The sequence below is a fragment of the Pezoporus flaviventris genome, unplaced genomic scaffold, assembly GCF_033815535.1.
Source record: "Pezoporus flaviventris isolate CSIRO_AGI_PZ_B2104156 unplaced genomic scaffold, CSIRO_AGI_Pfla_v1 ptg000007l, whole genome shotgun sequence".
In the NCBI taxonomy this organism is placed as follows: domain Eukaryota; kingdom Metazoa; phylum Chordata; class Aves; order Psittaciformes; family Psittacidae; genus Pezoporus; species Pezoporus flaviventris.
The window spans coordinates 76,036,300-76,058,176 of record NW_026892555.1 but is presented as its reverse complement, the minus strand read 5'-3'; the positions used below and the strand labels follow the sequence as shown (position 1 = coordinate 76,058,176).

At 42.5% G+C, this 21,877-nt stretch overlaps 1 protein-coding gene across 1 annotated transcript in view; it reads left to right on the top strand.

The window, feature by feature from the left end:
- Positions 1-2,754, top strand: part of MARCHF11 (membrane associated ring-CH-type finger 11) — a 33,022-nt gene extending 30,268 nt beyond the window's left edge. Inside the window, exon 4 of the mRNA XM_061449245.1 lies at positions 2,009-2,754. Within this exon, the coding sequence (XP_061305229.1) occupies positions 2,009-2,331 (323 nt within the window). The 3' untranslated portion in view covers positions 2,332-2,754. The remainder of the gene's footprint in view (positions 1-2,008) is intronic.
- Positions 2,755-21,877: the final 19,123 nt, after the last annotated feature.

The following is a 21,877-nucleotide window of genomic DNA, read 5'->3' as shown; positions in this document are numbered from 1 at the left end:
ATGTACCTCATGTACTGAAATGATCCTTTCCCAACTGCTTCCTTCTCTGTTCTGAAATATGTTGTTCAGGTTCCAGTGGAGTGCAGGCAGGTGTCAAAAATCTCAACATGGAGGCAGATAGGTTCTCTCAATTTTGCTTCATCACAGTCTTGAGGGAAATTGGGCCAAATGATACTATGATCCAGGCACAGGTAGAGGGAAGATTATGTTCATCTCCTTTATCATTCTACAGGAAATTCAAAAGAAAAAAAAAAAGGGGGGGGGGAGAGGAAGGAGGGAAATCTTTGTCACATCAACAAAGTCATGGCTTATTTGGTTTGTACATTCTGTATCTGATCAAACACACATCCTTTTTCCTTTTAAAGGCACTATAGCAAGTCTTAAAGATACATTTATGTATTAACATGGCTGCTAAATTTTTAGGACAGGTCACTTTATATATATCTGAGAAGATGGACATCTTGTGATCAAGACCACTAAGATGCTATGCTGATAAAAAATGCATTTAGAATATTTAACATTTAATTAAGTTTATATTGTGTTAGTTTTGCTGTATTAGATGCTTCAATGAAATCTAGGCAACTTGAAAGCCTACAGAGATGCTACATTTGCTATCATGTCCTTCTGAAAGCAATATTTTTATTTCTCCATCTTCAAGTGTAATGATCTTAAAAATGTGTTAGGGTAGGCATTGCTATCTGCAAATCATTGCACTTGAATCTGAGGTTTGCTGTTCGTATAAATGTTCATATCATCCTTTCTGCTTTTGTCATCTTTCTTTGAATGTCCCCTTTCTGTTAATCAAGCTAAGAGCCCTCAGACACTTAAATCACACTTATGTTGTGTAGGAACAGGTGATATACAATCTCTTGGGGTAAAGGACTATAGCCTGTGACACCAGGCTAGATATGCCCATGTATAGGAAAATATTAGGCAAGAAACACACTGGACAAAAAAATTGTAAATATTTTTGGCTAGACAGATTGCTGTCCTCCCAAAGCAGGGAGCTAGAGAAAAAATGTGGCAATGCTCAGAACTATAGAAGTTACCAGGCTTGTTGAGGAAAAACCTAGTAAGAAGGCTGAAGCCCCATGCATCTACCAAGCAAATCCATATTTGAAATACTTGCATATAAAGAGGGTGTGTATAAATACATATATATACATATGAAAAATCAAGATTTTAGTTTAAATAAATAAATTGATTGAATGCATACAATAAGCATAAATGTTACCTACATAGAAGTTCATAAGCAGATTTGTCTCTTGAGGACTCCAGATAATCTGTATTTTACTTGAATGACCTTTTAAAAGATTTCCTGGGTTTTAACAAAAAAGATGTTTCACAACTTTTTTCTACTGAATTTTGAGGAGAAAAAGGGAAGTCCATCAACCTTGTCATGTTCATCACAGTTAATAATAAAATTTAATTTCTTTCTGCCCAACTGAAGCAAGACAGGAACTTATGGCTGTTTCAGGTTTTCATAAATCTTCTATGTTCCTAAGTTGAACTAAGAATGTGAAAACAGATTTGTAGCTGTACTGAATTCTACAAGCACTCTTAAATTAAGACTATTCTGTTCATTACAGAAGGTGTAACCTACCTAAAAATCTACTCAAATGAGTACAAGTCTTAATAAATAACAAGTACTTACCATGAACAAGGATAACAATAATGTAAGCAATTTATGAATCTGATAGTAAGGTTCTTTTATATTGATTTACTTATATCTAAATATTTAGTTAGGCATGCTCAGATTATTGCAGTATTGGTTATGTTGAACTTTCATTCAGATCAATTTTATTTCCTCTGCGTGTTCCTACATCCCTATATTCAACACACAAATAACCAATTATATTACATATGTACAATTTATTTGAATTATCAGAGTTACAAGTAACTTAATAGGCTCTGGCAATTGCCAGATTCATCACAATGTGTTATATCTCTGCTCTCAAAATGGTATCCATTGACATTTTGTACAAACTGTTTGTTTTCTTAATTTCAGGACTGATAGTACACGAAGGTGCATCTGTTTATCGAGTGTTTAAGCGCTGGAGGGCTGTGAATCTGCACTGGGATGTGTTAAATTACGATAAAGCCACAGACATAGAAGAGAGCAATCGAGGAGAATCTTCAGCAGGAAGGACATTGTGGTTACCACTGACTGCATTTAGAAACAGAAGTTTAGTTCACCCAACACAGTTAACCTCACCAAGATTTCAGTGTGGCTATGTATTGTTACATCTGTTCAACCGCATGAGACCTCAGGAAGATTCATCAGGGGATAACGGCTCTGGGGAAGTAGTGATGAGAGTGACCTCAGTGTAAAGATTATGCTCACTGTGCTACATAGATAAGGATAATGTGCCCTGATGTTGCGCAACTTTGGAATGTAATTATGATGAATGGTGAAACCATTAACACTTGAAAAAATATATACACATTTTTTAAAAAATTTAATGCTTTTTATATGATCAGCTAAAACACAAATACATTTTTCTGGAAAAAAAAAAAGAAAAGTCTCTTGCTTTTTATATAGTCTGGTTTATTAGATCATTTGTCAATTTGTACCTGAGGTGTATACAATATAGTTTAACTCTTAGGTGTTTGAAAGATGAGGAAACTCATTTTTAAGTTAAAAAAAAAACCAATTTTTGAATGTATTTTCTTAAACTCTGGCTTTAATCCACTACTGTTATTTTTCCCACTTTCATGAGGATTAAACTGAACAATCTTCTTCTTCAAAAAAAAGATTGTTGACACAAGTCAAGTATTCTTTTTCTGTTTTTATTTTGTGTTGTTGTTCTTAGCTCAGTTCAGGTATATGAAAATAAGGGATATACTGTCCCCTGCCTTTAAGCAGGATGTCCAGTAAGTGTTCTGCAAAACATAATGGAAGAGGCACTGGAATAGGTTGCCCAGGGAGGTTGTGAATGCTCCATCCCTGGCAGTGTTCACGACCAGGTCGGATGAGGCCTTGGGTGACATGGTTTAGTGTGAGGTGTCCCTGCCCATGGCAAGGGGGTTGGAACTAGATGATCTTAAGGTCCTTTCCAACCCAAACTATTCTATGATTCTATGATTCTATGTGAGCTCCTCTTTTAGAACTGCCACATGGACGTGCAAGATGTCAGTATGACACAGACAGGGCAAGAGTCTGGCACTTACTCTCTAGTCTCAAAGATTTGCAGAGTGCTGGTGCTGGGCCTGTGCACAGAAATGACATTAGCTTCCAAGCAGTGGTGCTCAGTTTAGCAGCCTGTGAATTTCTAGTACCGTTCTAACTATAGGACATTGACATTCCATATATTTTCTCTTTTTTTTTTTAAAAAAAAAAAGAAGAAATGTACATTACGACCTCTGGAATAATAATAAATCCTAATGGAAACTGAAGCAGAAATAATGCAGAGACTTAATTTTGCCAGGTAATGAATCATCATTAAAAATGAGCCAGTATTCATCTGTATCATGATAGCTAATCAATGCTGGGAGGTTTGCTTCTCTGGGAGGTTCGCTTCTCTGTTTTTGTCTCATGGCAAAAATTCTGACATCATTTAATCAAATGGAAATGGAAATCCAAATTAAAAATTAAGTCTGTTGAAGGTCAAGATGAAAAAGTAGGGCTGAAATAACTCTGAAAACACTAGCTTGCTTAAAAGAGTTTGTCGTGGGTTGAACTTGTCTGGCTGTCAGATCATCACCAGCTGTTCTTAACCCCTCCTAAGCAGGACAGGAGGGGGAAAATAAGGTGAAAAAGGTTGTGGGTTGAGACAAAGAGAAGGGCATCACTTACCAATTACTATCACAAGTGAAAAAGACAACAGGGGAAAATTATTTTTTTTCTAATTAAAATGGACATGGATGGTGAGAAACAAAGACAAAACCTAAACCATAAAAAAGCCTTCCTTCTGCCCCACTCCCTTTTCTTCACAGGTTCATCTTTGCTTCTTTATTCCCAATTCCTCTCCCTCCTCCACCAAGTAGCGCAGAGGATGGGGCATGGGAGGCTGTGGTCAGTCCGTGACAGCTCCTCTGCCACTCCTTCCTCCTCACACTTTTCCCTGCTCCACTCTAGGGCTTTCCCATGGGCTGCAGTCCTTCAGGATAAACCCGCTGGAGCATGGGCTTTCCATGGGCCACAGCGCCATCAGGGAGCATCCTCCTGCTGTGGTGTGGTGTCCTCCAGAGTCTGCAGTGGGGATATCTTCTCCAGCATGGTCCTCTCCATGGGCTGCAGGAGATATCTGCTCCACTGTGGTCTCTCCACAGGCTACAGGGAAATACCTGCACCACCGGGATATCTCCATCGTCTCAGGAGAATCTCTGCTTGGGACTGGCTGCACCCAGTACACAATTTAACATCTTTCCGTTTCAAAAGAAATTGTAACCAAGGACTGAAAAATGTTAGTTATTTTGTCAGTGGCTGGAAAATGCCCTCTCAGGAATCAACAGGATGGTGCTGGAATCACTGCATGCCTTCTCTTCATAAACAGCTCACATGCCGAGACCAGACACAGGAGGCTTCTGTAACTAGACTTGGAAGGGAGACAGAAATAATTTAAGCATCGGAGTTAAGAGCTCCTTATATATTCATAAATATTTAGCCAGCCAAGGAAGTCTACACAGGGCACAGGATTCTGTGTTTCAGTCTCACAAGCAAAAATGTACACTTACTGAATCTGCACATGACTTACAGCTCTTTAAGCAATTACTGTGAAAAGCAGAACATAAGCCATGAACAACAAAATGCTATCTCAAAAAAAAGCCAACATATCTCCTGCACGGCAAATTACCAAGTTACGACAGGCAATCGCATTGAGAAACTATGAGAATTTTAGATCATTCTAGATTATCTTTAAACAATTTCCCAGAGGGGGAATTTGTGGAAAAACAGATGAGAGAAACTATGACTGGGGAAACTTGCTGTATCGCTGGGAATTACTTGTTTTTAATTACTACTTAATGAAGCCCACTTTCCCAGAAGGACCACAACTCCACACGACCCACTTGAGATCAGTTAGTATCTCAGCACTTGAGATATAAGGAGAAGGCAGCATTCTGTGATCGGTATTCTGAAAAGGCTATGCCTCACACCTTTTAGGTGCTTGCGATCTCTGGCCTTTACAGAGTATTTCAGTAGTCTTTTTACAAGATCCCAAAACCAAAATAGAGAATTATATGAATATGTTTTGTTGTAGAGAAATCTTTTTCATTCCCAACCCAATACTAGGGTGAAAATATTTGAAAGACACCTGAGTCTAGAACACTTAACAGCTTCTGAGGGAAAAAAAAACGGTCTGATTAAGAGCAATGGAACTCAATAGTGAGAGAAATGTTTAGGGCAAATGTCAGAAAGGCCTTTATAATAGTAGGAAAAATGTATATGGCAAACATTTTGCATGTGTCTGCATTTATGTATTCTTGCATGTAGAAAGCAAGATCAGGGAAAGTTACACAGTGACAGGATTAGCATAGGCAGGCTGCGGTTGTAAAAAAGACATCTGTGGCTCTATTGTCCAGCAGAATGCTTTCTGTAGCAAGAGTGCAGGATAGGACTATTTCCTCGTTGTCCATGCATTTGGATTTGTGCAGTACTGCAGTGCTGTGACCGCTTACATGCATGATAGATGGATTCAAATCAGAACAGGTACGGAGAGGGGATATTATGATGAAAAAGGTGTAGAAGCTCTATTTCACATGAGGAAATTAGAAGAGCGTAGCGTGTTCTGCTTAGCAGAAGTTGTGAGAAGATGTTATTGCTCTCAGTTAATATGTTGCAGAATAAAATGTATTTTAGGAAAAGAACAAGCCTAAGAAGCAAAAGAACTTGAGGCCACAAACAGGTCACAAATGAATTTAGCTGGAAGTTCAAGGTAGTTTTAAAATATTCATAGAATGAGTCACAGGCAACAGTTCAAGTTGGAAGGAGCTGGGGGAGGACATCTAGTCCAGTCTCCAGGGACAGCTCTGAGGTCAGACTGGGTTTCTCAGGGCAAGGATGCAAATTTCACAACAGTTCTTGGTTGTTCCCAGAGTGAAGAAGTTTTTCCTTCTGCCTTACCTCTTGTCTTGTTCCAACCTAGGCACATTGTCTCTCATTCTCCCATAATGCCCCACTATGAAGTGGGTGGCTCTGTCTTCTTGACCCTTGCAGGTCCTGGCAGGCTGCTGTTAGGCTTCCCTTCTGGCCATCTCTTCGCCAGGCTGAACAAGACTTGATCCTTCAGTCTCCCCTTACAGGGCAAGTGCCCACCCTGGGGACTTTCTGATGGACTTGCTCCAGTGGCTCCAGTTGCTCCATGTCTTTCCTGCTGGCCATCCCTGCAGCCAGGGCATGTTGCTGGTTTATTCCCAGCTTGTGCCTACCCAGGCCCCTGGGTCCCTTCCCACAGAGCTACACCCAGCCAGGCAGGGACCAGCTGTGTCCTTGCACCAGAGCTTCCTGCCCAGGAGCAGGACTTGGTGTTTGTTCTTGATGAACAAATGGTGGATGAGCCGACCAGGAGAGGAGCGCTGCTGGATCTCATCCTCACTAACAAGGAGGATCTGGTCGAAGCAGTAAGGGTTGAGGGCTGCCTTGGTTGCAGCGACCACGAGATGGTGGAGTTCAGGATCTTGTGTGGTAGGACTAGTAGAATACCAAGTAGAATTGCAACCCTGGACTTAAGCAAGGCAAACTTTGGCCTTTTCAAGCAATTGCTAGGGGAAATCCCATGGGCAGGGCTGCTTGAAGGTAAAGGGGCCCAAGATAGTTGGTTGACATTCAAGGACTGCTTTTTCCGTGCTCAAGATCGGAGCATCCCGACACGTAGGAAGTCAAGGAAGAGGGCCAAGAGACCTGCGTGGCTAAATAGGGAATTGCTGGGTATGCTCAAGTGGAAGAGGAGAGTTTACAGGTCATGGAAGGAGGGGCTTGCCACTTGGGAGGAATATAAGGCTGCTGCTAGAGGATGTAGGAAGGCAGCTAGGATGACTAAGGCATCCTTAGAATTAAACCTGGCAAGAAGGGTCAAGGACAGCAAAAAGAGCTTTTTTAAATACATGGCAGACAAAACTAACACCAGAGGCAATGTAGGCCCACTGATGAACGAGATGGGTGCCCTGGTGACAGAAGATAAAGAGATGGCAGAGTTACTGAATGCCTTCTTTGTCTCTGTCTACTCTGCTGCGGGCAGTCCTGAAGAGCCCTGTACCCCTGAGACCTTAGATGAAGTCAGGTCGACGGAGCGGTTTGCCTTAGTCGATGAGGAATGGGTTAGAGACCAGTTGAGCAATCTGGACATCCATAAATCCATGGGTCCAGATGGGATGCACCCGCGGGTGCTGAGGGAACTGGCGGAAGTCATTGCTAGACCACTGTCCACCATCTTTACCAAGTCTTGGGAAACGGGAGAGGTGCCTGAGGACTGGAGGAAAGCAAATGTCACTCCAGTCTTCAAAAAGGGCAAGAAGGAGGACCCGGGTAACTATAGACCGGTCAGCCTCACCTCCATCCCTGGGAAAGTGATGGAACACCTTATCCTTGGTGCCACCTTAAGGCATACCAAGGATAAGAGGGTTATGAGGGGCAGTCAACATGGCTTCACCAGGGGGAAATCATGTTTGACCAATCTCTTAGCCTTTTATGAGGAAATAACACGGTGGATGGATGATGGCAGAGCGGTGGATGTGGTCTACCTTGTCCTCAGCAAAGCATTTGACACAGTCTCCCATAGCATCCTCACGGCTAAAATGAGGAAGTGTGGACTGGATGATCAGGTAGTGAGGTGGACTGTGAACTGGCTGAAGGAGAGAAGCCAGAGAGTTGTAGTCTATGGGGCGGAGTCTAGTTGGAGGCCTGTAACTAGTGGAGTGCCTCAAGGGTCAGTACTGGGACCGGTATTATTTAATATATTCATCAATGATTTAGATGAGGGAATCGAGTGTACTATCAGCAAGTTTGCTGATGACACTAAGCTGGGAGGAGTGGCTGACACGCCAGAAGGCTGTGCTGCCATCCAGCGAGACCTGGATAGGCTGGAGAGTTGGGCAGGGAATAACTTGATGAAATATAACAAGGGAAAGTGTAGAGTCCTGCATCTGGGCAGGAACAACCCCAGGTTCCAGTATAGGTTGGGGAACGACCTGTTAGAGAGCAGTGTAGGGGAGAGGGACCTGGGGGTCCTAGTGGACAACAGGATGACCATGAGCCAACACTGTGCCCTTGTGGCTAAGAAGGCCAATGGCATCCTGGGGTTTATTAGAAGGGGAGTGGTTAGTAGGTCGAGAGAGGTCCTCCTTCCCCTCTACTCTGCCCTGGTGAGACCCCATCTGGTATATTGTGTCCAGTTCTGGGCCCCTCAGTTCAAGAAGGACAGGGAGCTGCTGGAGAGAGTCCAGCACAGGGCAACGAAGATGATTAGGGGAGTGGAACATCTCCCTTATGAGGAAAGACTGAGGGAGCTGGGTCTCTATAGTTTGGAGGAGACTGAGGGGTGACCTTATTAGTGTCTATAAATATATAAAGGGGGAGTGTCACGAGGACGGAGCCGGGCTCTACTCAGTGGCAAACAATGATAGGACAAGGGGTAATGGTACAAACTGGAACACAAGAGGTTCCACTTAAACTTGAGAAGAAACTTCTTCTCAGTGAGGGTGACGGAACACTGGAACAGGCTGCCCAGGGAGGTTGTGGAGTCTCCTTCCCTGGAGACATTCAAAACCCGCCTGGACGCATTCCTGTGTAACATTATCTAGGTGTTCCTGCTCCGGCAGGGGGATTGGACTAGATGATCTTTCGAGGTCCCTTCCAATCTCTAACATACTGTGATACTGTGATACTGTGATACTGTAATTTGAACTGGTTTCTGCTGGCCCATTCCTCCAGCCTGGTTAGGTCACTCTGACAGCCACCAGGGACCTCCCTGATCTCTGAGCACTTGCACATAACCCCTGACTCAGTCTCTACCCACTGCTTGTTGTTCCTATCCTTCTTGAGCCCTTTCACTAAGCACAAAGGCTGTGAGACCTTGGTAATGAAGACAAAGAAAGCATTAGGGACATCAGCCTTCTCTGTGTCCACTGCCACAAAATCACTCACCCCAATAAGCAGAGACCTTGTTTGGATTTTTACTGCTCTTGCAGAGACTGAAGCTCTTTATCTTACCATTGATGTTCTTCTCGGTTCAAGCTGAGCTTAGACTTTCCTAACCCTACTCCTGCATGCCTGGACAATATCTCTAAAAGCCTCCTTTTTAGCTTGGCCCTGTTTCTGCCTCCTGCTGTACCATGGGTTCTTGGCTTAGCCAACCTGTGCTGATGATATATCTGCTTGCTTCCCCAGGTATCAGGATGAGCCATTCTCACACGCGGAGGATGTGATCTGTAGGGTACTGGCAGTTCCCTTCATGTCCTTCACCCTTCAGAGCTGCTCCTGTATAATCCCAGCTGCCCGCTCATTGGACAAGCTCACCTGGTGCCCCACTGTGCTCTGTGATGCTCCTTCCTTCCCTTGGATCTTCATTTCCACTTTTTCCTGCTCACTATAGCCAACACTGCCATGGTAGGGCCTCCCCTACCAGTGAACGCCTCCATGGCAGGGGCAACAGATCCATCAGTGTGACCCCTGCGATGGTTCATCCAGGCCCTGTATGAAGAAGTTGTCCCTGACACCCTGTGTAAACCTCTGGGGCTGTCTGTGTCCCACTGTGCTGCCCTTCCAGCAGGTGTCAGGGAGGTTTACAGGCCCCAGGAGCGCCAGGCTCTGCCCTTCCCATGCTCCCTTATGGGGGTTAATGAAGGCTTCATCCCCTCCCTGACCCCATGGTCAGCAATATTCTCCCCACATGCTGCCACCCACCCTGTCCTTCCCTCGGTTCTGACCCACAAGCTCTCACTGGACCCTTGTCTGAATCACAGCAAAGCTCCGTATATTCCAGCTGCTCCTTTAAGCCTGGGGCATCCCCCTCCTCTTCTTCCGTGCCTGGCTTTCCTGCTTGTCTTTCTTTCCTGAGAGTGCCACAGTGAATTCCTGGAAGAGCCTCCCAATAAAAACAGCAACAACAAAAAAACATCCAACCTGTTTTGGAGGCAGTTTGATGACTTTATGGAAGTAACTGATATGTTACTACTAGTGGTGTCAGAAGACTGGGATTAATACCCTTCCCTCTTTCATTGTGCTCATTCTTGTGGACACGAAATGCATCTCTTCTGAAGAAGAATTTCGTGTCTCCTTGAAACAACTAAACTTTTTTTAAATTAAACTTTGGAATTAATCAAGTTATGTGAGAAACATGTATTCAATGGACAGCAAAAAATCACTGTTGACTCAGCCACAGAACCGTATTACCATGATAGGGGATGTCTTGAGCGAAGTTCCAGGCAGAGCGACAGCACTGGAAATCAGACCTCATGTAAAACTTGTATTACAGTCACCATCCTATTAGAATATTAAAACTACAAGTTGGAGAGAATCAAGGTGTAGCACAAACTGAAGGTTTTGCACCACCATCTCTAGAAAGTCAGATTTTGTCCATTTTTCTTGCATTAGTCCCAGCTGGCAGTAAAACAATGGACTACAGGCAGTGTAAGGGCAGCTCTGAAGTTCTCCTGCTGGAACACGGTAGAAACAGCAAGAAGGGTGTGTGGAACAGCCCATGCATTTGTATCACCTTGAAAGCAAGGAGGGATTGGGTAATGTTCATTCGGGGATGTCAGTGTCGGTTGCTTAAACCAAAGATTACTATTGCAAAACTCTAAGTGGTGAAATACAGTCTTCCAAGGCTCTCAGTGACAGACCCATTTCCAGTCACTACTGTACATACAAGGTTTTAAAATATTTAAAGTAAAAACATACAGTTTTGTAACAGAACTATCAGAGGCATATAGTTTAGGAAGTCAAATTCAGCAGAGGCCCCTGGGCACACTCAAGACCCCTTTTGAGTATCGATAAGAAAACCAAGAGAAACAAAATAAAACTGCTTCATAAACATTTTTTTACCACAGAATGCTAATCTCATGGGAGCTCTACAGAATAACTCCATGGATGCTGATTTTTTTCCCTTTGGAATTATATTTAAACTTCAATTTGTTGTTGAAGCAAGTCATGTAACATTAAAGCAAATCTTTCTTTTCACATATTCTCCACTTGAAACTGCATATCATCAGAATTAGCCTGCTCTGGTGTGTAAATGGAATTTACCAATTCAAACAGCACTGCAGTGAAATCGGCAGCACGCTTACTGAGCTCTGCCAGTCTAATTACACTGCAGACCAAGCCACAACAGTTTGACAGGGATTTTTTTCACTCCATTCATAAGATACCATTGAACCCATAGTGACTGCAAAGCAGACTGCTGTTAGCTACTCAGGAATTTTTTGCAACTTGGACTCCATGGCAACAGGAACTTTGAGGAAAGGACATGTGTGATTTGCTTGATAGGTGCTTGGTAATGTTTTGGGGTTTTTACCTACAGAATATCTTAGTTTATTGTATCTCTATTCTGTAAATGATGTACTCATGGAATGGTTACCAATACTGAAATCTACCTCAAATCTATGCACAGCCTCACAGGACAATACAAGCAGGTGCTACTTTACCTAGAAGCATACTTCTCCTTCTGAAACCCCAACAGGTGTTTTAAAGAGAACTGAAGATTTCTAGTGGACTAGATTTGAAAATTATTAGTTATCTGTCAGATCCGTGACTCCAGTGATTACATACTGAAGAATATGAACATTTCCTGATGATTGAAAAATAGGAGCTGTTAGCAGCTATTCTGAAGAGAAATTAGGATGCTCTTGAAAACATTTCATCTTTCTTGTTTTTCTCACATAAAATAATCATTGTCACAAACCTCCTAACAATTCCAAAAAAACCCTGGTGAGTTATCACTTCCTAGAATTACCTGTCAGCTGCTGGATAAGAGGAGATAAAGCAGTGTTCAGGGCTTAATTTACTACTTTAGAGAGGACAGCAGAGATATCTCTGAAAACTGGTAATACTTGTATTTCATTTTATTTAAATCAGAAATGAGGTTTCAGATCCTTCCACATTCATAAATCTGTCAGACTGACATTGCTCCTGGATTTATGAAAAGATACCTACAATACGCTGCAAAGTGCAACCATGCCTGAATTAAAGGTGATGCATACATTAGAAACAGTCGCATTGCAGAACATTAAAAAGGAAGCATTAGCAGACAGGCCCCTGAGAAGCATAAACACCTTTCAAAGATAACCTGCAGATAGCAGTAAAATAGCAATCAGCAGCATAATTCCTTCCTGCTGTGGCCAGTCAGCTACCCTGCAGGCATGTAGAAACCCATGATCATCCTCCTGCTGAATAAGTTCTTGCCTGACAGACTGAAACTACCCTTTCTCCTGGAGTCTCCACATGTACAGACTAGCTGAATTTGACCCTGACTCACCTACTGCTTGCTCCCTTAGTTCAGAAGCAGTGGGCTCGAGGGGCTGTCCTCTGAAGGATGGAAACCATATCAGCTGGCTGAAAGTTTGTAAAAGCCTCATAAAATCACATTTTCAGAAGGAAGAAGCTGGCTGGAGCCAAACACAGAACTTGTGTTAACCCCAGTCCAAGCAAATTGTGTTGAATCGGGTCCATGCTGGCAAGTCTGTGTGAGTGCCAGAATTCAGATCAGCCTTGGGCAGACACCAGAAATGGCAGCAAGGTCACCACAAGAGCAAGAGTTAAGGTGAATGAAAGGGGCTTGGATAGTGGTGGCTTGGTAACCTAGAGAACTTCCTCCAGCTTCCACAACTCCTCCCTGGCCCAAAACACTTTGCACTGTCCTACACATGAAGCTGGAAGAGGAACAGCCAAACCTCTGAAAGCAAGAATTATGTTGAATAATTCATCCACAGGTCCCATTTTCTAGGTCAGAGCACCAATAGCTCTTGTTTTTCTAAGGGAGCATATCAAAGTCATCACATGCTCCTCATCCAAGTTCTGCTAGAATTCAAAACGCTGAACAGTAACAGCTAAGTCTTTAAAGAGGGGAAAACTGAATTCTGCTGTAGGAGACAAACTGAATGTGAGCAATGTTACCCTTTTGCCATGTCCCTGTAGCATGGCTTCACCTAGTGCAGCACTGCCTACCAGCTGCCTGGGAGCCAGCCAGCCTCAGCAGGCTCCTCTGGGGCTGGCTTTGGCTCTCCTCTCTGCTGCAGGCTGGGCCCTTTGGCAAGTCCTGTCTTGCATGCCTGCAGCAGGTCTCGGCCCCTCTTTGCCTTTCTGCTCTGCTTCAGATGTCCCTGCCAGCAGAGCTGCCCTGGAGGAAGGTGTCCCTTCCTTCCCCCAAGAGCTGTGGTCAGGGCTTGGCGAACAGACAGCTGTCCTCCCTCCTGTCCACCACAACCTATACACCACACAGTAACCTGAATAAGAAAAACGCTTTTACCATCAGACACAAACATACAAATTCCTCCTGTATATGTGCACGGGCATACCTGGCTTTGTTTAGTCTAATGCAACCAGTGAAAATTAATAGTAGCCAGAGTCCAGTTTAAGAACAGAAGTTCAGTCCCAGCTGCATTTCTCACATCAGGAGCATCCCTGGGTATAACTCTTTAATCTTTCCTATAAAGAAAGCAACTAAATGCAGGAAAGGCCCAAATAATTTAAATATAACGTGTTGTGTCCCCTCAGACATAACTTCCCAAACCACGCAGCAGGTGTCTGATCTACTCATCCAGCAGGATGAGGAAATCTATCATCCAGGCACAGACTTGCTCAGTCTGGGTGGCATTTCTTGTTAGACTTTGCTGTTCCTTGTCCCAGGCAGATGCAGCTTGTATTAAAGAACTCTAGAAAAGAATCTGCGTAAGCTCTCAAACTTTGAAATGGTGACTTTCCTGCACATGGGCAGATATTAACAATACATTTCAAGCTACATTCAGTGCATGCTGGGGTGGGGTGCTCATTCCCACTAAAAACATCTGGGCTATCACTTACTCCCAGACGTTAAGGTAATTTAACCACATCCCAGTTTGCTGCTAATGACAATTTGGCATTTGTCCATGAAACAAGAGGTTCTAAGAGACCCACTCAATATTTATCCTCACATGAAGTGTTGATCACATCTGTAGGATATTAATATGGGTATTACATATTTAATAAAACACCCATTTACTCCAGTGGAGAAAAGTGTGTTTCATGTTGTTTATGAACTAAATACATCTTAAAAAATGCAAACACATGGTAAGTAACAATCCCTAGTGACCAATCCACCATTTCCAGTCATTCATAAGGAGAAATTAGTTTTCCTGTCCTCTTCCCAAATTCTCTTGTCTTTTGTGACAGTTCCTAACCCATCATTTAAGAAAAGCCCCAGAGACACTGTGCCTCACACAATGAAAGGTGCATGTTTTGATGATAGGACAGCTTTAAACTCACCATTTGGGTCAAACTAGCACTCAGATCTTGCACCTTCACCCTGCTGATGGAAGGGTACAGGTCAGAAGGTCTCTTCCCAAGCATCATCCAGATAGGTTAAATGCTGTGGTTAAGGAGCCGCATGTCAGCATTGGCCTCTGTTTCCCCAGGTGACATGGACCCTGTTCATGCCGCAGCTCCCTGGGAATGGACAGACTGCTTTCTTACCTCATTAGCGACTCCAAGCCTAAGGATGACCAAATATTCTCTCACTCCCTCAAAACACAGTTCAGCTTTTCTGCTACTGGTATTCCCGCTGGTGCCTGGGACCCCAACACACCTCGTCACCCTACTCTGGGGCACAGCCAGCAGCAGAGGCTGCCTCTTTGGCTGACCGTCTCCAATGGAAGCGGAAGAGCCTCACCTCTTCTATTGCAGCTTTCCAGAGAACACAGGAAGCACTTAACAAACTCCCACCTGGAAATGAGTCTACATGCAGAGAAGGAGATGCCACATCTGAGCAGAGGTAACTAGGGGGACAGCAGGAGGGACGTGAAATAATCCTAACAGAAAATACTTCAGACAGGCTGCAGTAGACTGGGATTAGTCCTGAACAGAAACAAGCAGTCGAACAGCACTGATCAGCTATTCTGCTTGAATCTGTTTGCAGTGTCACAACCATCTCCTGAGCATTCGCATTCGTGGGTCTCAGATGCTTCCTGCACTTTTCCTTACTTCTGGGTGGGGAAAGCAACAGTCAGAGTTCACTGTAGGATGTAACATGCTCAGTGTAGTGTGGGAATTTAGCCCTGACATCATGTCTAACCTATAGCTCACTGCTGGCACAGTCTGTGCCCAGCACTGCCCTGCTAACCCCTGTTACATTTTCTTTTTCCCTCCCAGTGCCTTGCTGGCTCAAAAAAGCTGAAATTTGTGGAGCTGGCAGTTGTCAGATTGAGATGCCTCTGGGTATTCAGCACAGGCATACCATTAAGATCTCCTGCTGTTCACTGACTGTTTTCCTCAAGTTCAAGGGAAATTTTATCCTTTGGAGATAATCCTGGCAAGAGCAAATGGCATTGCTGCATGTAGGGCATTGGTCTCAAATACAGAATTGCTTCCTTTAGAAGACATCCTCCAGCTGTCCAAAATGGAAAACTTATCTTCCACTCCTTCATTGAAAGGAAAATGTGTAAGAAAGCAGGAACAAACCTCTGCCAGTAACCCCCAGGAGGACACAAATTCTCCCACTGTTTGAGGATTACCCAGAAAAGGGCTGAATGAGGTGGACACTTAAGGACCCAGCAGACAGCCCTTCTTGACACCCAACCTCCTAACCTTGCACTCATCTCCTTCCCTACCTTCAGTGAGAGCAGAGAGGCTCTCCAGAGGACTCCGACGCTGCTATCTTCATGGCACATACATAGGTTTATGGTGCTTCCATCCTCATCTTCTGGCATCAGAGTGCAGTAAGTTAATTCTACTGATACCCTGATAGTTCTTCCCTTAACTGAGGGAAAGCTTTAGCAGCTTCCCCCACCCATGGTCATAATACTTGCAAACACATGACATTTTGGCACTACCAGACAGATTCTTATGTCTAAGCTTAGACAGTGGTTTATGTTGACTGTGCTAACCTCTCAGAATGAAAAAATGCTTAACTGATACTGTTCAAATAAAATATAAACTGATTTTTATTGAGATAAAAGTACAACATAGAAAAGAGGAAGATCTCTTCCAAGGCAGATGTCAGAGGCATGGAGAGAGAGGTGAGATGGAAGCATGGCATGAGGAGCCTGCCTAGATGAGAGATGACTTGAAAAAAGTGGACCTAACGGATGGTGCAGACAGCTGGTGCTCCATGCACCAAAGGGTGGTGAAAAACCTGCCTTGTCCCAGTCACTGTGACCTGGGGAAATTTTCTTCCTGACCCTAAAGGAAGTGATTGGCTTTACGTCAAGCACAAGAGTAGAAGTGACACAGTTGAGTCCATGGGGTCTCCTGGGGTGGTCTATGCACGTTAGCCATCATAGTGGCTTCCTGGTGTCCTGGATCATCTGAATTGTCACCATAAGGAGGACTGGGAGAATCAGGTTCAAGCTAGATGATTCCTGACTATTCATTGTCCTTGGTATTCATAGCAGCCATCACTTTAACAGGGTCTATTAGAGTAGACCACAGTAAATGATCCCTACACATCAGAATTGGCTGTTACCTCAGGCTACAGTTCTAATTCTAAGAAACTGTTTAAATTCTCTAGATGCAAACATTGTGGTTTATGCCTCATCTTATTTTTGTAGCTGTTCCTTTTTCTAGCATTTTATTCTCACGTATCTTTTCTTCTAACTTCTCCCTTACTGCTCATAAGCTACACCCTGACAGCTAGCACAAGCCTGCTTTCCCTTTGCTTCTCCTCCAGTAGGAGAACCTTTCAGTTTTCCAGATTCATCCTAGCCTTGGTGGCTGCCTGCCCCAGGGGACAGTGCATCCTCAGAGTGAATCTGCCTCTTGTGGTGTTCAGCTTTGTGGGAGAGTCCCCTGTCCTAGTACTAAATTTGGAGCCCCATTCATGGTGAAGGCAATCTAATTTGCTCATAATGAGCTCTGAGAAAGTCTAATTATCTTGTGTGAGTAAATACTGCCACAGTAGGTAGCTGAATCCATCTTGTTGTTTTAATGCAAGCATAAAATGTTTTGGTCCAGCTGAGGATTTGGTTGTGAACTACCTTGGTTTCTGCCAGGGAGGCCCCTTTACACACCGAGAGCTGCCCAAGTCACATTATTTACCAACAGCAACACAGCAAAGCTTATCAGTAATTCCTACCACAGACTGCAGGCTGCTACTCCTCTCCCTCCCTCACATGTAGGGCTGAATAAAGTAAACACTTTCTCAAAGTCTTCCTGCCAGACTGAGCATGACAGAAGGACACTCAGCAGCTCTGGCATTAGCTGATTCCTCCATATAAAAACTTGCTTGTATAGTTTTGAGTATGCCCTCAAGTAAGGAAGTAAAGTTTTGTTGAGTATTCCATTATGAAAAGAGTTTTCCATGAGAAACAGATGCAAGCTAGGAAATCACACACAGGAAAACTGATTTATTGTGTAGTTCTAGACCTTCAGTCTGTAGTGTGTATTAAAATACAGAGTTACCCAAAAAAAATGCTGAGTTTTTCCACAGCAGAATATCATAAGGCAGACCAAATAGAATGAAAGGGAGCTTCCAAACGCCTAGGATTTTTGTATTCGCATTTTGGTTTTTTTGTCTTTCCCATTTTCTTTGTTTACTCCTCATGTATGATAAAATTAATCCCTTGGAAAGCAGGGTGATTCATCTTCAGGTCCAGCTGTAACTTAGTTTTTGTTGTCTGATTATCCCTTCACCTACAGTTTGCTTGCAATGAGGAATATGTACTAACTACATGGTGCATAATAGTCCTTACATATCTTTCCATGACCCTGAAGAACCACGTTATTGATTCTGCTATTTATAGATATTGTCATGAAGATTCCCAGATGTCAACACCACAGAGCTGGAAACTACTTCTAAAAGTAGAGCCTGAGGGAAAAATACATTGACAGTAATTAAAAATAGACACTTGGGATGATCAGCACACCCAGTTTTAGAAAACTTATTTTATGGTAAAGCAGAATATTAATATTTAAGCCTACTGTAGGGCATCTTCTTAAATACTTCATTACATATAAAAAAACTACAGTTTTTAGAGGCAGTATCTCAGTTTCAATATTGCATCCATTTATAACTTTTTTTGCCATGTGTACAATTTTCATCGTATTCCATACTACAGCTTGTACAATACCTTCTGGGTATGATGCAAGAAAGCCTGTCTTAAGCCCTTAGTATACACGATGCAACCCAGCTTCTTGGTTTTCTTCCTTGAACTCAGAAATTTCTCTCACTTTAAATCTGAGTCAGTTGAAAGAAAACAGAAAATTGTTGATTGGGGCAGGGGGTGGGAATTAGCTTGAAAAATACAAGAACGCCTGTCCTGGTTTCCATCTTTTTGGCTACAATTTGTTTAGGGTCTACTTCCATTCTTATTTGAAAGTCATTTGATGCCCATAATCTGATGAATCCTTTCTTTTATATATATATATATATTATTCCTTCCTTAACTTTCCAGTTTTTTATTTAAGTATTTACAAAACATTTATAATTTTGCATATTAACAAAAAACCTCAAGCATGTTGAAAGTGTGAATCAATTGGTTGAAGAAATCACAGATAAAGCCAAAAGTGTCTTCAGTTGCATTGGTAAGTGGCCATGGTTGTGCAGGAAAAACAAAGTTATTGATGGAAAGGGGCACTGGCAAACAGGAACCTAGGCTTCCAGCCTGGCTCTGCTCAGGAATTTTCACTCACTTTGCTTTTCTGTGCCTGGATCCCCCTCACCCTGGATCCCCCTCACCCTTTATGTGCTTAAACCAGAGTTTAGATTCTTAGGTTTCTAAAATTTTAATATACAGCTTCCTTGCTGTGCATACATAGCATAGCACAAAAGGAGACTCCCCTCTCCAGCAGGGCTTTTTTAAGCCTACCTAAATGTAACATAATGTAATATAACAGCATCTTCACTCTAAATCTCCAGGATGATACTAAACTTGTATTAAATATGAATCCAGCATTTGATGCTGGCTTGAATGCAATTAATTCGATAAGTAAAGATACAGTATAGAAAAACATATGCAGATTCAGTAAGACAGATTTACTGTTTCCTGGAAAACATTTACAGAAATACACAGGTATATTGAAAATCTGGTTGAAATACACACATTCAAATGTGATGATTTTCATTCAGGAGATCCTAAAAGAAAATATAAACCCAATGTTTAAGCTTTTGAGGTCAGATTTGGTAAGGCGAAAATCCCCACCTTTTTTATAGAAACTCCCTTTATGAAGGAAAAGGAAAAGGAAAAAATCATCTGGATTTTACAAAGAAAACCAAGAGCCTGTAGCATTTTATCTTTTGCCAGCCTGGGCCTCTCTGCTTACATGGAGTTTCTTTCGAACCAAGCTGCCATTTGCTCTTCCAGAGTTTTGTTTTTCCTTTCATCCTGTTCAACTCAAATTCTCAAGTGGTTTCACAATGGCAAAACAGCTCTACTCAGCCAAAGTGGAGTACAGCCAAAATGCACAGATAAAGACATTTTCAGATGAGCTGGGGAAATTCATTATGTTGAAGGTACATCATTATTTTCAGTAGCATTCGGTAAAGCAAAGCAGGCAGTAGGTAATTATTAATTATAGAAACATCAGCACTTTGGCTCCTCTGTGCAACCTTTCCTCCACTACTTTAGTATGTTGTTGCTTTGCAGTCGTGCTTGCTCTGGGCTACAAGTCTCAGACCTATGCTGTACATACTATCTCAGCATTGGAAGTGATGCAGAAGTTTCCTCTGCAAAACTAAAGCAGGAGATGCTGCTGTTGTACAAAAGCAAGCAATAATACTATTTTAACCCAGAGCACTGAGAATGCTACAACCCAGAGAGCAGAAATGTGTTATGATTAAATACTCTCTTCCATTTCTGTTAAATAGAATCCATTCTCACTTACAGTCTCACCTTTCCTTGGTCTCATCTGCAAGTCAGATAAATTAGCCTTAATGGTATCTGTAAAAGGAGATAACTGTACTTATGTGTAAGCAGTCACTTATTTGCCCTCTTCTGCAGTGTAAAGTCCACAGATCAATGCCAGTGAATATCTTACCACTGTTCAAAGAATGAATTAGAGCAGAAGAGAGAAATGTTCCAGAGGAGGGGTTAGATTTTTCTGGAGAGCCTTCATTAAATCACAGTATATTTAAAGTTTAATTTATAGAGGACAGAGTAATATAGAAATCCAACTGTAGGAACCTGAGCTCAGAGCCAGACTCTGACTCTGACCATGAGAAAAAAAGAACAGAAGCATCTCATGCAAGTTTCCCTATGGTTGGCTAGTGGTTTTGGAGGAAGCTAAAGGATTAAAATACCTGAATCTAGAAGATCATAATGGTGGCATATACCAAGGAAAAAGGCCACTTTCCATAGTGACAAACAGGGCAGAACTCTGGCTTATTTTAACCCAGAAAATGATCCCATGTGGTTTACTTGGTAAAAACCATGTCAGACATCTCTAAGTGTCAGAGAGAACATCAGCTGTCCCTCTTGCAATGAGTTCAGGTCTCAACAACTTTTTACCAAGCAACAATTGTAAATAGCCAGTGATATGTACACCAGCTACTTTGGGACAATTGCGTTATGTCAATTATACAGTGCTTTTTAGGCTGTTTCAGACTCCTTACATTAATTCTTTAGAAGACAAAATTGTTAAACCTAGACTGTAATTGCTATTCTGGCATTGAAAGTCTATTCTCTCATGCACAGTGGTCAGAGAGTGATTTGGTGAGCTCATGTTTTAGTAGAGGAATAGACAAACTAGTGGACAGCAAGAGATAACAATGTCTTTTGAGTAGCTGTGCTGCATCCTGCCTCCCCTGTCCCTGTAAAGCAGCTGTTCTAAACAGATATTTGGGTACTGGCTAGTTTAGATACGAGCTTTGAAACAGGTGATCGTGGAATGGTCAATTTTCCACAAAGGGGCCCTTTTTATTGATATTATTTCTGAACCAAAGTCTTTGCAATTTGCAAGAAGATCAGGTTATTTGATGATCAAGGCGTTCTGTATGAAATCTGGGCTGGACTTCCAGTGTACATCTGTTTACCCTTGAAATCCAAAATAAAATCTGACCTCAATAAACCACTATGTCCTACACATTCCCCAGTCTTTTTGTTTGAAAAGAAGAATTGGATCACTTAGCAGCTGTAACAAAAACTATAGGAGCAACATAGTGAAGCAACACCAGATGACGTGGTGCATAAAGTAAAAGCAAGCATATGTGTGCTGAGCTGCTGCATAATACAGGAACTGGAATCTAATGTAGTCGATTTAGACTTTCTCAAGTCACAGCAGGATTGTCTCATTTAAGACACAGAATGCAGTCTCCATCATCATAAAAAGGGGAGGACAAGGGTTTTTTTGGTTATTCTTTTCAAATGATGCTTCTGGATGATAGCTGTGTGTGCTCTTTCCATTGTAGGAGCTCAAGGGTAAGCAGTGATGAAAAGACCTGTAAGAAAACCAGCTCCCCTCTCCCCTGCATCCTGGCTTCCTTTTGCACATCGATACTGATGTGCGCATTTCAGAAGTAGGCAAACTGATATCCAATTTGTCCGATAAATGTTTCCTTCTCTAGAGCCCAATGTAATTGAATATTGGGTACATAAGCAATTCCACTATCTAAATTGCATACAATTTGTTCTTTAAAGAAAAAAAATTGATTCAATTCTGCTGTTGTGCGATGCCCTCTTTGATTTAGGTTAATTAAGCCAGTGCCATTAGTTACACAGGGAGGGATTTTTTCTGCCTGGAACAAGCAGGGCTGGGACATTTGGGCCTTGTATTTTCTTGGGATGATCAGTGAGAAACGTAAAATCACAAAGGCAGTTA